General features: G+C 37.3%; 1 protein-coding gene across 1 annotated transcript; it reads right to left on the reverse strand.

Annotated features, from left to right (window-relative positions):
• Positions 1–6,746: 6,746 nt before the first annotated feature.
• On the reverse strand, positions 6,747–14,455 carry ZPBP2 (zona pellucida binding protein 2). The gene is made up of 8 exons (XM_012660867.1): positions 14,407–14,455; positions 14,197–14,262; positions 12,951–13,076; positions 11,650–11,811; positions 9,238–9,456; positions 8,598–8,680; positions 7,436–7,616; positions 6,747–6,841 (listed from the first exon to the last, which is right to left on the reverse strand). Exons 1-8 carry the CDS (start codon positions 14,453–14,455, stop codon positions 6,747–6,749), a joined length of 981 nt encoding a protein of 326 aa, XP_012516321.1.
• Between the last annotated feature and the right edge of the window lie 1,236 nt (positions 14,456–15,691).

Here is a 15,691-nt window from a genome sequence, read left to right on the forward strand (position 1 = left end):
CCCAGAAGGAGTTTATTATCTAATGGGGGAAAGAGGGGAAAAGGATACAGAAGATAGAAAAGATAAGACATTAAACCTAGATTCAATGCTGGAAGAGATATTATGGATCACTTAACATAATCCCCTTATTTTACAAATAAGGAAAGAGGCTTAAAAATATAAATTATCACGAAAGTGTGATTACATGATAAAATTCTCAGTGGGGGATGCTAAATTTAAGGAAGAAAGTGAACCATGTGGGTAGAAGTGTTTTGAATAAAGTGGAATTAAAGAGGAAAGGGCATTCTACATATGAGGAATGAGTGTAGTCTGTCTAGGAGGCAGCAAGATGGGTCTGATTAGAGGCAAGTGTTCGAACTGAGAAGAATCTTAGAGCTGGAAGAGATCTTAAGAGATCAAGTCCAACCTGTCCCCCAGTACAGAAATGAGAAGAGTAAAGGTTGAAAAGGTTGATTGAAACCAGACTGTAGAAGGCCTTGAATGTCAATTTTGGAGTTTGATCCTTTATGACCGTGTTTGTCAACCTTTTTCCCCCGCTTTTACTGCTCTCCTTAGGAGGCTTTTTAGACTCCCCCCACAATTGCCTCCCCATGAAATTTTAATACCACAGATATACTGTACTGCTTAAGTAATGTGACCCTTTGGAAAGCCACAAACCATTGTAATATCCAACATCCCCTGTCCTGACAATTTTCACCTCCTTGGGGGCAATATAGGCACATTTTATGCTATAAGCAATGGATAGCTGCGAAGATGTTTAGGGGGCCTCACTTTTTTCTTTGTTTCTTTGAACTTGCTCTCCCTTTTTCTTTTTCCTTCTCACTTTTCCTCCTGTCTTCTAAGCCTCTACTTTCCTCTCAATAGCCATAAACAGATATAACTGAATTATATTTTCTAGTCATAATATTCCCTGCTCTTAACTAAAAATAAAAACAAATAGAGAGTAAGACCACACTGTACATTTTTCTTTTAAAAAAGTAGAAATTAAAAAAAAAGAGAAAGAGAAAACCAAAACAAAAACCTCAACTTTTCCCAAAACAAGTGTTGGCATTTCCCACCTCCCCCTCCCTAGTCTTGGTCTGACGGCTCTGTGAGTCTGAACAGAAAAAAGTCTCCCATCTCTTATATTATTAATGTTTTGATTATAGTGTAGACATTTGTTTGGGGTCAGAAAGGATGAATACTTGTTTTTTTTTTTAAATGCTTTCATGATTCAGGCCAGGAGCAGGGGTGCTTGCCTGTAGTCCTAGCTACTCAGGACGCTGAGGTGGAAGGATCACTTGAGCTCAGGAGTTCAAGACCAGCCTGGGCAACACAGTGAGACCCTGTCTCAAAAAAAAAAAAAAAAAGAAGTTTCAAGAGAAATTTAAAAGTATTTTTAACTAAACAAAAATGGAAAATGAACATGCAACTTACAAAAATTTGTGAGATTTGGCAAATGTTTAGAGAGAAATTTATAGCATTGAGTTCATATATGAGAAAAGAAGAAAGATCTAAAATCAATAATCTAAGCTTCTATCTTAGGAAACTAGAGAAAGAAGAGCAATATAAACCTAAAGCAAAAAGAAGAAAAGAACTAGGAAAATTAGAGCAGAAATCAATGAAATTGAAAGCATGAGTCAACAGAGAAAATTAATAAAACTAAAAGCTGGTTCTTAGAAAAGATCAATAAAATTGATAAAACTCTGGCCAGGCTAACCAAGAAAAAAAGAGAGAAGCCACAAATTACGAATATCAGAAATAAGACAGGGGTCATCACTACTAACTCCATGGACATTAAAAGGATAATGAAGGAACATTACAAACAATTCTATACCCATAAATTTGATACCTTAGATGAAATCGATCAATTCCTCGAAAGATATAATGTACCAAAATTCACACAAGGAGAAATAGATAATCTGAATGGGCCTAGGTCTACTAATGAAATTGAATAAAAACTTAATAACCTTCCAAGACAGAAAGTATCAGGATTTTTTTTAGTGGCTTAAAACAATATAAATTTATTATTTTAGAGTTCTATAGGTCAGAAATCTAACACGAGTCTCACTGGACTAAAAGGAAGGACTGTGTTCCTTTCTGGAGGCTCTACAGAAACCATTTCCTTTCCTTTTCCAGTTTTTAGAGACAACCCACATTCCTTGGTTTATGGCTCTCTTCCTCCCTCTTAAAAGGCAACAGCATAACATCTCTCCCATCCTGCTTCTGTCATCCGATCTCTTTCTCTGATTCTCATCTGCCCCCTCTTCCTCTTTTATAAAGACCCTTGTGATTAGTGGGCCCACCAAGATAATCCAGGATAATCTCCCTATTTTAAGGTTTAGCTATCTTAGTTCTGCCTGCAACTTCAATTCCCCTTTACATGTAACTTAACATATTCACAGGTTCTGTGCATTAAGATGTGGACATCTTTGAGGGGCACTTATTCTGCCTACCACACTAATTCTAGCCCCTTAACTATGATTTTAAAGGAAGAAATTATACCAATTCTCTAGAGTCTCTTCCCAAAAAAACAGGCAGACAGAACACTTTCTAACTCACATCCTATGAGGTCAGGATTACTCTAACACTAAAATCAGATAAAGGCCAGGCGTGGTGGCTCACACCTGCAATCCTAGCACTCTGGGAGGCCGTGGTGGGAGGATCGCTTGAGGTCAGGAGGTCAAGACCAGCCTCAGCAAGAGCGAGGCCCCATTTCTACTAAAAATATAAAAAAATTAGCCGGACAACTAAAAATAGAAAAAATCATCTGGGCATGGTGGCACGTGCCTATAGTCCCAGCTACTCGGGAGGCTGAGGCAGGAGGATGACTGGAGCCCAGGAGTTTAAGGTTGCAGTGAGCAAGGCTGATGCTGTGGCACTCTAACAAGACTCTGTCTCAAAACAAAACAAAACCAAACACCAGATAAAGATATTACAAAAAATAAAACTACAGACCAAAATGTCTCACGAACATAAATGCAAAAATACTTAATATTAGTAAATTAAATCCAACAATTTAAAAAAGATTTATATACACGGCCAATAAAGATTTATTCCAAATATGCAAGGTTGGTTTAACATTTGAAAATGAGTTAATGTAATCCATCATATTAACAGGCTAAAGAAACATCATGTGATCATATGAATAAACGCGGAAAAAGCATTTGACAAAATCTACTACCCATTCATGATAAAAACTCTCAGCAGACTAGGAACAGAGGAGATTCTTCAACTTAACAAAGAAAGTCTACAAAATGCCTGCAACTACCATCATACTTACTGGTGAGAAACTGTGATGCTTTCCCTCTAAGACTGGGAATGAGGCAAGGATGTCTCCTCTCACTACTCCTATTCAACACTGTACTGGAAGTCTTAGCTAATGCAATCAGACAAGAAGGGGAAATAAAAGGTATACAGATTGGGAAGGAAGAAATAAAACTGTCTTTGTTTGCAGATGACATGATTGTCTATGTAGAAAATCTCAAAGAATAGACAAAAAAATTCCTGAAACTAAGTAATTACAATAAGGGCACAGGATATAAGTTAATATACAACAACCAATTACCTTCCTATATACCAGCAATAAACACTTGGAATTTGAAATGAAAAACACAATACCATTTACATCAACACCAAAAAATTAAAAGTTTAGACATTAACTATACATGTACAGGATCTATATGAGGAAAACTACAAAACTTCAATGAAAGAAATCAAAGAAGAGCTAAATAAATGAAGAGATAATTCCATCTTCATGGATGGGAAGACTCAATATTGTTAACATGTCAATTCTGGCCAGGTGTGGTGGCTCATGCCTGTAATCCCAGCACTTTGGGAGGCCAAAGCAGGAGGATCATTTGAAGCCTCAGTTGAACTCTTTTTTTTTTTTTTTTTTTTTTTGAGACAGAGTCTCACTCTGTTGCCTGCAGTAGAGTGCCGTGGCGTCATCCTAGCTCATAGCAACCTCAAACTCCTGGGCTCGAGCAATCCTACTGCCTCAGCCTCCCGAGTAGCTGGGACTACAGACATGCGCCACCATGCCCGGCTAATTTTTTCTATACAGATTTTTAGTTGTCTAAATAATTTCCTTCTATTTTTAGTAGAGACAGAGTCTCGCTCTTGCTCAGGCTGGTCTCGAACTCCTGACCTTGAGTGATCCACCCGCCTCGGCCTCCCAGAGTGCTAGGATTACAGGTGTGAGCCACCGCGCCCGGCCTGAACTCTTGAGGAGTTCAAGATCAGCCTGGGCAAAAGAGTGAGACCCTATTTCTACAAAAAAAAAAAAAAAAAAATAGCCGGGTGTGGTAGTGGGCACCTAGCTACTTAGGAGGCTGAGGTAGGAGGATTACTTCAGCCTAGGAGTTCAAGGCTGCAGTGAGCTATGACTGCATCATTGCACTCCAGCCTAGGTAACAGAGTGAGACCCTGTCTCAAACAAAAGCAAAAACAAAACCAAAAACAAACAAACAAAAAATGTCAGTTCTCCCCAACTTGACTATAGATTCAATGCAATCAATCCCAATGAAACTCTCAGCAAGTTATTTCATGATTATCAAAAAATTGATTCTAAAGTTTATATGGAGAGGCAAAAAGACTTAGAATAACACAATACTGAAGAACAAAGTTGGAGGACTGATACTACTCAAATTTAGGACTAATATCCAGTAATCAACACAGTGTTGACAAAAGAGTAAACAAATTGATGATACGGTAGAATAGAGAGCCGTCACAAATACAGTTAATTGATCTTTGATAAAAGAGCAAAGTCAATTCAGTGGAGGAAGAATAGTCTGTTCAACAAATGGTACTGGAACCACTGTATATCTATGTGCAAAAAAATAAATCTAGATATACAACTTATATACCTTTCACAAAAATTAACTAAAAATGGATTTTAGACCTAAATATAAAACATAAAACTATATAACTTCTAGACGATAATAAGAGAAGATCTAGGTGACCCTGGGTTTGGTGATGAGTTTCCAGATATGATAGCAAAAGCACAATCCAAGAAAGAAAAAATCATTAAGTTGGACTTTATTAAAATTAAATACTTCATGGCTTTGAATGAGGGCTATGAAAGGAAAAACAATTAAATTTAATTGAAAACTTCTGCTCGTGAAAGACACTGTTAAAGGAAAGAAGAGAAAGCCAAAGAATATGAGAAAATCTTTGCAAACTTGTATTTAATAAAAAACTTGTATCCAAAATACACAAAGAACTCTTAGACTTCAACAACAAGAGAATACACAACGCAATTTAAAAATGGGCAAAGGATCTGAACAGATACCTCACCAAAGAAGATATATAGATGACAAATAACCATACGAAAAGATGCTCAACATAAGATGTCATTAGGGAATGGCAAATTAAAACAATAATAAAATACCATTATACACCTATTAGAATGGCCAAAATCCAAAAACCGACAATACCAAATGCCGGGGAGGATAAGGAACAAGAGGAACACTTACTCATTGCTGGTGGAAATGCAAAATGGTAAACCACTTTGGGAGATGGTTTGGCAGCTTCTTACAAAACTAAACAGTCTTACCATATGAGCCAGCAGTCACATTCCTAGGTTATTTACCCAATGGAGTTGAAAACATGTCCACACAAAAACCTGTACACAAATGTTTATAGCAGCTTTATTCATAATCACCAAAAACTGGAAGAAACCAAGATTTCCCTCAGTGGGTGAATGGATGAACACTTTATGATATATCTAAACAATGGAATATTATTCAGCAATAAAAAAGAGCTATCAAGTCATGAAAAGGGATGGAAGAACCTTAAATGCATATTGCTAAGTGGAAGAAGCCAGTCCGAAAAGTCTACATAGTGTATAATTTCAACTGTATGACATTTTAGAAAAGGCAAAATGACAGAGATAGTAAGAAAATCAGTGGTTGCCAGGGGCTCAGGTGGGAGGGTTAAACAGGTGAAGCACAGGGGATTTTTAGGGTGGTGAAACTATTCTGTATGAAACTGAAATGGTGGACACACGTCACTATGCACCTGTCAAAACCCAAAGAACCTTACAACACAAAGAATGAACCTTACAACACAAAGAATGAACCTTGATGTAAACTATGAACTATAATTAATAACAATGTATTGATATTGGTTCATTAATTATAACAAATGTGCTACACTAACACAAGTGTTAATAATAGGGGAAACTGAGAAGGGATGAGGGTATGGGGTGGGGTGCATATATGGAACTTTATGTATTATCTGCTCGATTATTCTATAAATCTAAACTATACTGAAAAAACAAAGTCCATTATTTAAAAAAATAAATTAAAAGCAAACAGACCAAAATAAATAATTTGTTTGGTTCTAATTATAAATACATGCCTTTATATCATATGAGTGATTTCAAACAAATTAATTTATGGAAAGTATAAAATTTTTATTGTATTATACTTTGCTATTCTTCTAGACCTTAATGTATAGTCTTAGGTACAGAGCAACAGATTCAGTTTCTAAACAACAAAACATATTTCATTAAAAATCATCTACTAATACTTAAAACTTTCTTTGTACATTGGAGATATTGCGTTAAATTCCTTCTTAGAAATGCTATGTCAACTTTTTAAATTTCTAAAATCTATGTTTTCCAGTGTTTTGGTCTTACAGATCTTACTTAACTATCTATGATGCTCTGGGATACGAACAAATCATTTTATGTCCCCTACCTCCACAAGCGAGTAACAATGCTTTCACCTCTAGTCTTTATATTGCTGATTTTTGTTTGAAGTTTATGGGCAAGATTTAGCTCCGTACACATGGATGGAAATGCAGCTCTGACAAATAACAGCAACATCAGGACTAAAAGTCCCAGGACTACAAACCACTGCAGAGGAAAACACATAGTTGATTATAATTTAGAGGTATTTTATACCTCTATAACTTAGAGGTATTTTATTCCAATAATATAAAATTTGCCTTCAATATCACATCATTTCTATATTATACTGAGTAATGTTCACCTAATTAAGTTGTGGAAAATTATGAGTTTCAAACTTTGTAATTTGATGATCTTAAAGACAGGAGAAAGTTGGAATCCCATTTTTTCCTTTAGTATCAGCATTTTACAGTATCTTCTATAGTGCCCCATTTGTGAGTTTCTATTTCTAATTTTCTAGTTCCTATTTCCTAGTTCTCTGTTTTCTAGGTAGGACCATTCTACTTTCCTTCATAGCACAGTAGCTTAAGTCAGAACACCACAGAATGTTTTGTAATACAGGAGAGTAATTTAGAAAGAATTAATATATATTAAGATAATTATATTTAGAAATTTAGGGCTTTGAATTTTTACTTCCCTTTAGCTAAATATAATTTTTTGGTAAGAGAGTCAGTGTAAAGATTCAGTTCAATTATCCTAATTACTCACTTACTCTTCTGACTGTAAGATCTAAATACTTAGATATTTATATTTTATAATTACCGCAACAGCTAGCGCAATTACTGTGTAGACCTTCATTTTTTCCAAAGCCTGGTCGACAGCTATCCAGACGTTCTACTTGAAAACTGTGGTTTACAAAATGCATAGCTGGTAGAGTTTTATTCAAGCTGTGGGAGAAAATATCTGCTTGGCTCCGAAAAAATTCTTCTATTCTATTTCTTGCCTAAGATTTAAAAATATCAGAGAAGAATACAATTACTAAACCATAAACCAAATTTCTCCTCCAGTATCAGAAGCAATAAGCATGCCATATTTTATATAGCAGGTAAGTTCCTGAAAAGTTGTATCAATACTAAAATTAGTCTAGCCTTGACCTTACCAACTATTGTTAATTCATACGTACAATGGTTAAGAACAATTAAATTAAGGTAAAAAAAACTTGTCTTGAAATTACTTGCAATGTGCCTATTCATATATAGATAACTGGGAGTTCATTATTTCCAATTCCATATGATCATCAAGAAAAAAGAGTCAATTGAAATGGAAAATAAGACTCTTCTCTAATCAGCACTACAAACTAATGATGTAAATTTTATTTTTTGAGCATAGAATAATTAATTTAATAATAATATTAATATTAAATAAAAAATCATGCTTCTTATAAATCATGCATATTAATGGTATGGGCTCAGGAACTAGACCAGGGGAGTGAAGGGATTTTTAAGACTATGTCCTTAGTCTCTTAGGATGGCAGAGGAGAGAGCAATTATTATGCATTGCATAGATACAATTTGGGAAGAACCATTGTTTTAGCCTAGGATGACATGATTGTGAGGTGCTTCTTCAAGGTGCTGTTTAATCATCAGGGACCCATCCTTCTGTTATAGACAAAATACATAATAGTACCTGGAGAGCTATATAATATTCTAGATATACTATTCCAAAATAACACATCTTGAACAGCCAAGAATATTATAATCTCAGTTTAAAAAACTGAAACCAAAAATCAATAATACTTTATATTTAAGTTTTTTTAAAAAGAATAATTTATACTTAGTCCTTAGAAATGTTTTTATTATTTATAAATATTCACAACGTGGAGAAATAGATTTCTGAAGAAACTTTTCAATAAAATGATTTCTAAAAATTTTTAAATAGTTTTATCGACTACCCAAATACTTCCTCCTTACAATGAAATTCTTACCTGGAGGACATTATAATTAGTGGTATCTTCACAGTCAACAGATTGATTGCATGTACCTCTCCACCCTGGTGCAAAAGGATTAACTGGAGTGGAAAAAATGATAGGTTCACAAAAGGATTCTAAAAAGTTCCAAACATTTCAATAAAGCTCCAAATGCTGAGTTTAGTACGCATGCAGGCATGCATTTGATCCAGCTATCTAATCCTCATAATAAAGTAAGGTACATGATTTGAATAATTTATACATTATGATTTCACTCCATCTGGGGGCTAATGTAAGTAACTACAAGGCTTTAAAATAAATAAATTTGGTTTGGTTACTCCTTTTTATTAAGTTCTCAAAAACACAATTTAAAATTCTGTAAGAAATTATAAGTGAAATATTAGCTCCATAGTTAAAAGCTATATTAATAAAATATTGATTTCAAAATGATAATATGTCATATTTGAAGGTAAATAATTAGTGTGTTAATTTTCAAAACCATAACTAGGCTATGACCAACGATATACTTTAGTGCTTAACAAATATTTAAGACCTATTATTTATAAGATATCTCATATTAATATGGTAATTAATTTTGTAATCTATCATGGTTCAGGACTAAATTCATAAAATTAAAGAAATGTTAAAAATTTTTTACCTTGAAACGCTATAAATAGCTCATGTATGAGGCCACGTTCTGGAATTTCAACAGAATGGCATTTATATGATGGTTCTATTACATGGCATGACAAATCAGACATGAGATTATCCAAGATTTTCCTCAGTACTCTAAAGAGAAGGTCATTGTATCTTCCTACACAAGACTTTGTGGTAAAACGTACAGCCATCTGATAAGAATAATCAGGTTCCCGATAGGCTTAAAAAAAAGATGAGGATAAAAACAATTGTGTTTAGCAGTAATTTCCTCTACCAAACAATTTTCAAATAACATGCAATGCTAAATCCCATCAATCTTGCAAATCAGCACAGAAACTTTTACTTATCTAATAAAATGTCTTATCAATTTGTCCTCACAAAAATATACAAAACTAATAACTTTAATGAAAAGTGTTATTTTCATCTGATATATTATCTACTTAGTACAAGAGGTGAAACAGCTTCTGTGGGTTGGTTATATAGATAAGTTAACAGTATCAAGAAAAAAAATAGGACTTTTTGGAGAGGGTCTGAATTTGAAGAAAGTGTCATTTCTGTCAGCACAGTCCAGTGAAAGTATCATTAATATGCCTTTATAGAATTAAACATCAGTTTTTTTAATTTCAGAATATTATGGGGGTACAAACATTTTGGTTATATATAATGCCTTTGCCTCACCCAAGCCAGGGCTAAAGCTTGCCCTTTCCCTATACAGTACACGCCACATCCATTAGTTGTGAGTTTACCCACCCCCATCACCCCCCTCCCACCTGACTGGCACCCAAATATTACTCCCATGTGAGCACCTTAGTGTTGACCAGTTAGTACCAATTTGATGGTGAGTACAAGTGGTGCTTGTTTTTCCATTCTTGTGATACCTCACTTCGAAGGATGGGCTCAAGTTCTATCCAGGATAATACAAGAGGTGCTAGATCACCATTGTTTTTTGTAGTTGAGTAGTATTCCATGATATACATATATCACATTTTATTAATCCACTCATGTATTGATGGCCACTTGGGTTGTTTCCACATTTTTGCAATTGTGAATTGTGCTGCCATAAACATTCGAGTGCAGATGTCTTTATTATAGAATGTCTTTTTTTCTTTGGGTAGATGCCTAGTAGTGGGATCGCTGGATCAAATGGTATTTCTATTTTTAGTTCTTTGAGATATCTCCAAATTACTTTCCACAGGGGTTGTACTAATTTGCAGTCCCACCAGCAATGTAAGAGTGTTCCTATCTCTCCACATTCACACCAGCATTTGTTGTTCTGGGACCTTTTTATAAAGGTCATTCTCATTGGAGTTAGGTGGTATCTCATTGTGGTTTTGATTTGCATTTCCCTAATGATTAGAGATGTTGAGTACTTTTTTATGTGTTTGCTGGCCATTATTCTGTCTTCTTTTGAAAAGTTTCGGTTCATGTCCTTTGCCCACTTTTGATGGGTTTGTTTGATTTTTTCTTGTTAATCCTCATATTGTCATCTAATCTTTGACAAAGCAGACAAAAATAAACATTGGGGAAAAGAATCCCTATTCAATAAATGGTGCTGGGAAAACTGGATAACCACATGCAGAAAACTGAAACTGGATCCCCACCTCTCACAACAAATCAACTCACGATGGATGATAGACTTAAACCTAAGGTGTGAAACCTTAAGAATTATAGAAGAAAATGTTGGGAAAACTCCTATAGACACCGGCCTAGGCAAACAATTTATGAAGAAGACCCCTAAAACAATCACAGCAGCAACAAGAATAAATAATTGGAACCTGATCAAATTAAAAAGTTTCTGTACAGCCAAGGAAACTATCATCAGAGTGAATAGACAACCTACAGAATGGGAGAAAATATTTGCATGCTACACATCCGATAAAGGGCTGATAACAAGAATCTATATAGAACTTAAGAAAATAAACATCAGTTTTTAAATTACCTGCCAAACTGTGATAAAGTAGACTGTGCTTACATATCTAGACAGTGGGAAATGGGGAAACAATTGCCTATAACAGATAAGTTTTCACTAAATGAAGAAATCATACACTAAATTCTGATCCAAACTAAGTTAACGTCTAAGTTAATGTGTGCCTAAATTCTTGGCCAGGTGTGGTGGCTTGTGCCTATAATGCCAGCACTTTGGGAGGCCAAGGCAGGAGGATTATTTGAGGCTAGGAGTTTGAGATCAGCCTGGGCAACATAGCGAGACTCTGCCTCTACCAACAACAAAAAAAGTTAAGTGGTCGTGGTGGTGTGCACCTGTAGTCCTAGCTACCTGGGAGGCAGAGGCAGGATAATCCCTTGAGATCAGGAGTTTGAGATTAAGGTGAGCTATGATCATCCCACTGCACTTCAACCTGGGTGACAGAGCAAGATCCTGTCTCTTAAAAAAAAAAAGTGCTTAAATTCTTACCAAAGATCAGAAAGTCATATCTCTTTTTCACTGTCTTTTCTTCTTGGGTTTCTGCTTTGACAGTTTTATAAGAAAAAGTACATGTGTAAAGTCCAGACAAAGGCTCCACAAAATCTTTCACTATCAGCTCTCCTGTTTTAGTTATATTTATTCGATGATTTCCTAAACAGAAATAGTAAATTACTCGGCTATTTAACATACAACAATTCAAACATTATTAATACATACATACAAAAGTTTTAAAAAATTAATGAACTACCTCAACCTCAAAAATCCAGCAAAATCTTAACTCTGTCATATTACTCTATGGAAAACCACATGAGATAAGTGCATTTTTGAAATATATTTTAATTTTCTTTGATTTGTTTTTTGGCATCAAGTTTCAATTGGTTTATGCCAGTAATTCAGTAAGTGAGATAACATTGCCCTGTAATGATACAATTTCTTCACATGATAGAGATTAGTCAATAATGCTTAAAGTCCAACTCACTCTTCTAACATCACGAAAAATTACATATTAGATATTTCATCTCCTATTACTGGTGCTACAGGATAAATTTTAGACTTTTTTTTTTTGTTTTAAACAGTGTCTTGCTCTGTTGCCTGGGCTAGAGTGTAGTGGCATCACCACAGCTCACTACAACCTCAAACTCCTGCCTCAGCCTCTCAAGTAGCTGGGACTACAAGTATGCGCCACCCCACCTGGCTAATTTTTTATTTTTTGTAGAGACTGGGTCTCCCTATTGCCCAGGCTGGTCTTGAACTCCTGGCCTCAAACGATCCTCCCACCTTGGCCTCCCAAAGTGCTAGGATTACAGGCTGAGCTTGGCCAAATTTTAGATTTTATAAAGACTTGTGAATTAATACAGCTCTGGGAAGAAGGGCACAAAAATCACTGCTTCGCTTTTTGCATAAGGAGAAAATAAGGCATAGACCAAGATATAACATGATTTGCCTAAGCATGGAGCAAGTGAAACTGCCATTAAAATTAAATTTCACAGCCAGAGCTACATAGCTAGACCCTGTTTCTACAAAAAGTAGAAAAAGTAGCCAGGTGTGGTGGCGCATGTTTGTAGTCTCAGCTACTTAAGAGGCGGAGGCAGGAGGATTGATTGAGCCCAGGAGTTTGAAGTTGTGAGTTATGATGCCACTGCACTCTAGCCTAGGCAACAGAGCAAGATCCTGTCTAGAAAAAATAAAAAATAAAAATAAATTTCAATTTGTTCTTTCCAATAAGTGATTGTGCTTTTCTAAAAAAATGTTCACATCATTAAAAAAGGACATATTAAAATCAAATTTACCTGTTAATGTATTTTCATTAGGCCCAATCCATATGTAGCTGGGGTCCACTATTTCTTTCTTAGCATGTTTAACATCCATACAGATAAGGACTGGAGTATCTTGATGTAATTTTACATATATTTTCACTGTGACAAAATAAAATAATGTGTAACTACATTACATAGCAGAATTAAATTAAAAAATACACTCCTACCATTTTGTCCCGAAGATACTAATTAGTTCTTTTTGGATTTCACTATTTTAAAAATCAATATATTATTATAACATGTTGAATGCTAGTCTGAAGTCCTTTTTGCTTCTCATAGTAAGTTTTAAAAACTTGAGACTGTTAGTCACAACATTTTTACTTTTTCTGTGATATAGCTTTGTTTATAAAGATGTACATAACACATTTAGAAGTTCATTTTAATGTACAGATTCAGAACTCGCTTAGATCACAGAATTTTTGGAAGGGTTAATGGAATAAATTTAAAGTTGATAATGGTCATCCCTAAGGGAAACTTGATATTTAACTGTAAATTTCCTCGGTTAGGAACAATAATTAAGCCTACATGGGCATACTAGGAAGATGTTCTGCAATTACCTATTGTTTCAGATTTGGGTGCTTGGAACCACTGCAGTCCCATAAAATATAAATTGTAAAGCCTACTGAATGCCAGGCTTTGAATACATAAAGATACCTTTCTACAATTTGGTTGGGGGAGGGAGAGGAGAGAGGATCCAAACATGGAGGGATTCCAAACATGACAAATGCTACAAACTGGCTCAGTTATCTCAAGTTAGCTACGTGACTATTTTCCTTGGGCAGTATGGGAAAATTTCACCTTAGTGATAAACGAACATTTGAGCTGAGCTTTATAAAGGATGCATAGGCATTCTAGTTAATAAGGGGAGGGATAAAGCTCTTCCAAACATTGAGACTTCCCGCCCTGAAATCACTCCTCCGAGTGGGCCTCGCATGTTAATAAGTGGCAAAGACACCTGGAAATGAAGTGGCATCAGAGAAGGAGGTCTGGATTGAATCCCTGCTCCTTACGAGCTGTGTGGCTTTAGGCAAGGTCTTACAACTAGGGTCGCTGTAATGAAAAGATGGAAGATGCAACGACCTTCGCAAACTGCCAAGCACACGGCAGATGCTCAATAAACGTTTGCACTCTTCCTTTCCCTCTGTGGGAAGAACCTTAGCAGGCCCACGGCACCTCCGGCTCTTCTGATAGGCCCTGAGCGGGAAGAGGTCCTGATTACCTGGGTGTCCTCGCAGGCCATACACGAAGCCTTTCTCATAGAATAAGGAAGAACGCTGCCATCCAACTGCAGAGGAAAGAAACCACTGACTTTTTAGTTAGAAGAGGAGCCAGGGCTCAGAGTGGGGCGGGGCGGGGAGAAGGGAAGGAGGCAGGACAGGGAAGCTTGCACTGGCGGAGAGGCCTGGGGACCGGGCGGGAGGAGCCCCACCTCCTGCGAGGTACCAGAGCACCGCGGAGAATAGGACCCACGCTCGCATCACGGCTATTTAGCGTCGCGGGAGGCGTCGAGGGATGCACTCCTTCCTATCTCAACCCGAGCCCAGCGCCTCCCCATCTCTCCTCCACACAGCGGAGCAAACCGCCCTGGTAGACCTCCCTACCCGTCGGTCGCTACCGCGGGAGCAGACGCGCCGGAAAGCGCGTGCGCGCGCCAGTCCTCGCGCGCGGGGGCGGGGCGAGTGCACGGGAGGCGAGCGCCCCGCCCCCTCGCGCCCACGCGGGCGTCGTCCCCTAGACGCTTCGTGCCTGGAGTGTGGCGCCTTTTTCCCGCGCTCGCGGTGGCATAGTTCTCTAAGCTCGCGGTGGCATAGTTCTCTAAGCGGCGCCGAAGGGAAGAAGAGAGTAAAGGAAAAGAACCCCCAGCTTTGCGTTCTGGGGACTCCCTTAGTTTAGAGGCTGAAGGGATTGACGAGAGAACACCATGTGTCGCAAGAATCGTGGTGGGGTCAGGAGGCTAGGTGACGCGATCTCATTGGGACCTGAGGAAGGGAGAAGCTTGTGAGAATTTCCTCCTTACGTGAAGCGTAGAGCCCCGCGTGGGAATTTCCTATGCCTTTCTTCTCATGACCTGTGAAACCGTGGGCCCAGTCTCTTTCAAACTCTGACACGCAACTGCATTCTACCCACAAAACCAAGACTAGGAAGACCCACTAGTGCGCCAACAAGAAGCTTCCAGGCCTTCTCGCTTTAGAGGAACATTGAATCTTCATTTTCAATTTCAAGTATGAGACCATGTGGAAAGAACCCCAATGCAAATTTATCTAGGCTCGTGAAATAACCTTACTTTTAAAAATGGGCCCAGTCGAAAGGCAAGAGCCCAAGATCTGCTGTTCCTGTGGGGATGGGGGATGAGTCAAGATCAGAGAGCTCCAAATGAGATCATTTTTGCGGCTTTCATGGCTCCTTCTTGGCTACTCGTTTGGTGGCCCGAAAGGCCCTATGGGTTGTCTATTTCTTAGCAGCGGGACACTACCTTCAGTAGTGGTTTTGAGTAGGCTGCTAAGTAGAGAGCCCAAGGTTCAGACAGGGTGCAGAATGGTTATTTTGGGTGAGATCAAGAGTTTTCAGTTTTATTTCCTTTGAGCCGAGTCAGTACTTGGGCTACCTCAGATGGTCCAGGAGCAACCTTTGTCAGTAATTTCATTTTTAGTCACTGTTAATTTTACCTATATATCATATGCCATGAAATGTGATTCAATGAGTCAAACCCACCC

The sequence above is a fragment of the Propithecus coquereli genome, unplaced genomic scaffold (genome assembly GCF_000956105.1).
Source record: "Propithecus coquereli isolate 6110/MARCELLA unplaced genomic scaffold, Pcoq_1.0 Scaffold119, whole genome shotgun sequence".
NCBI lineage: Eukaryota > Metazoa > Chordata > Mammalia > Primates > Indriidae > Propithecus > Propithecus coquereli.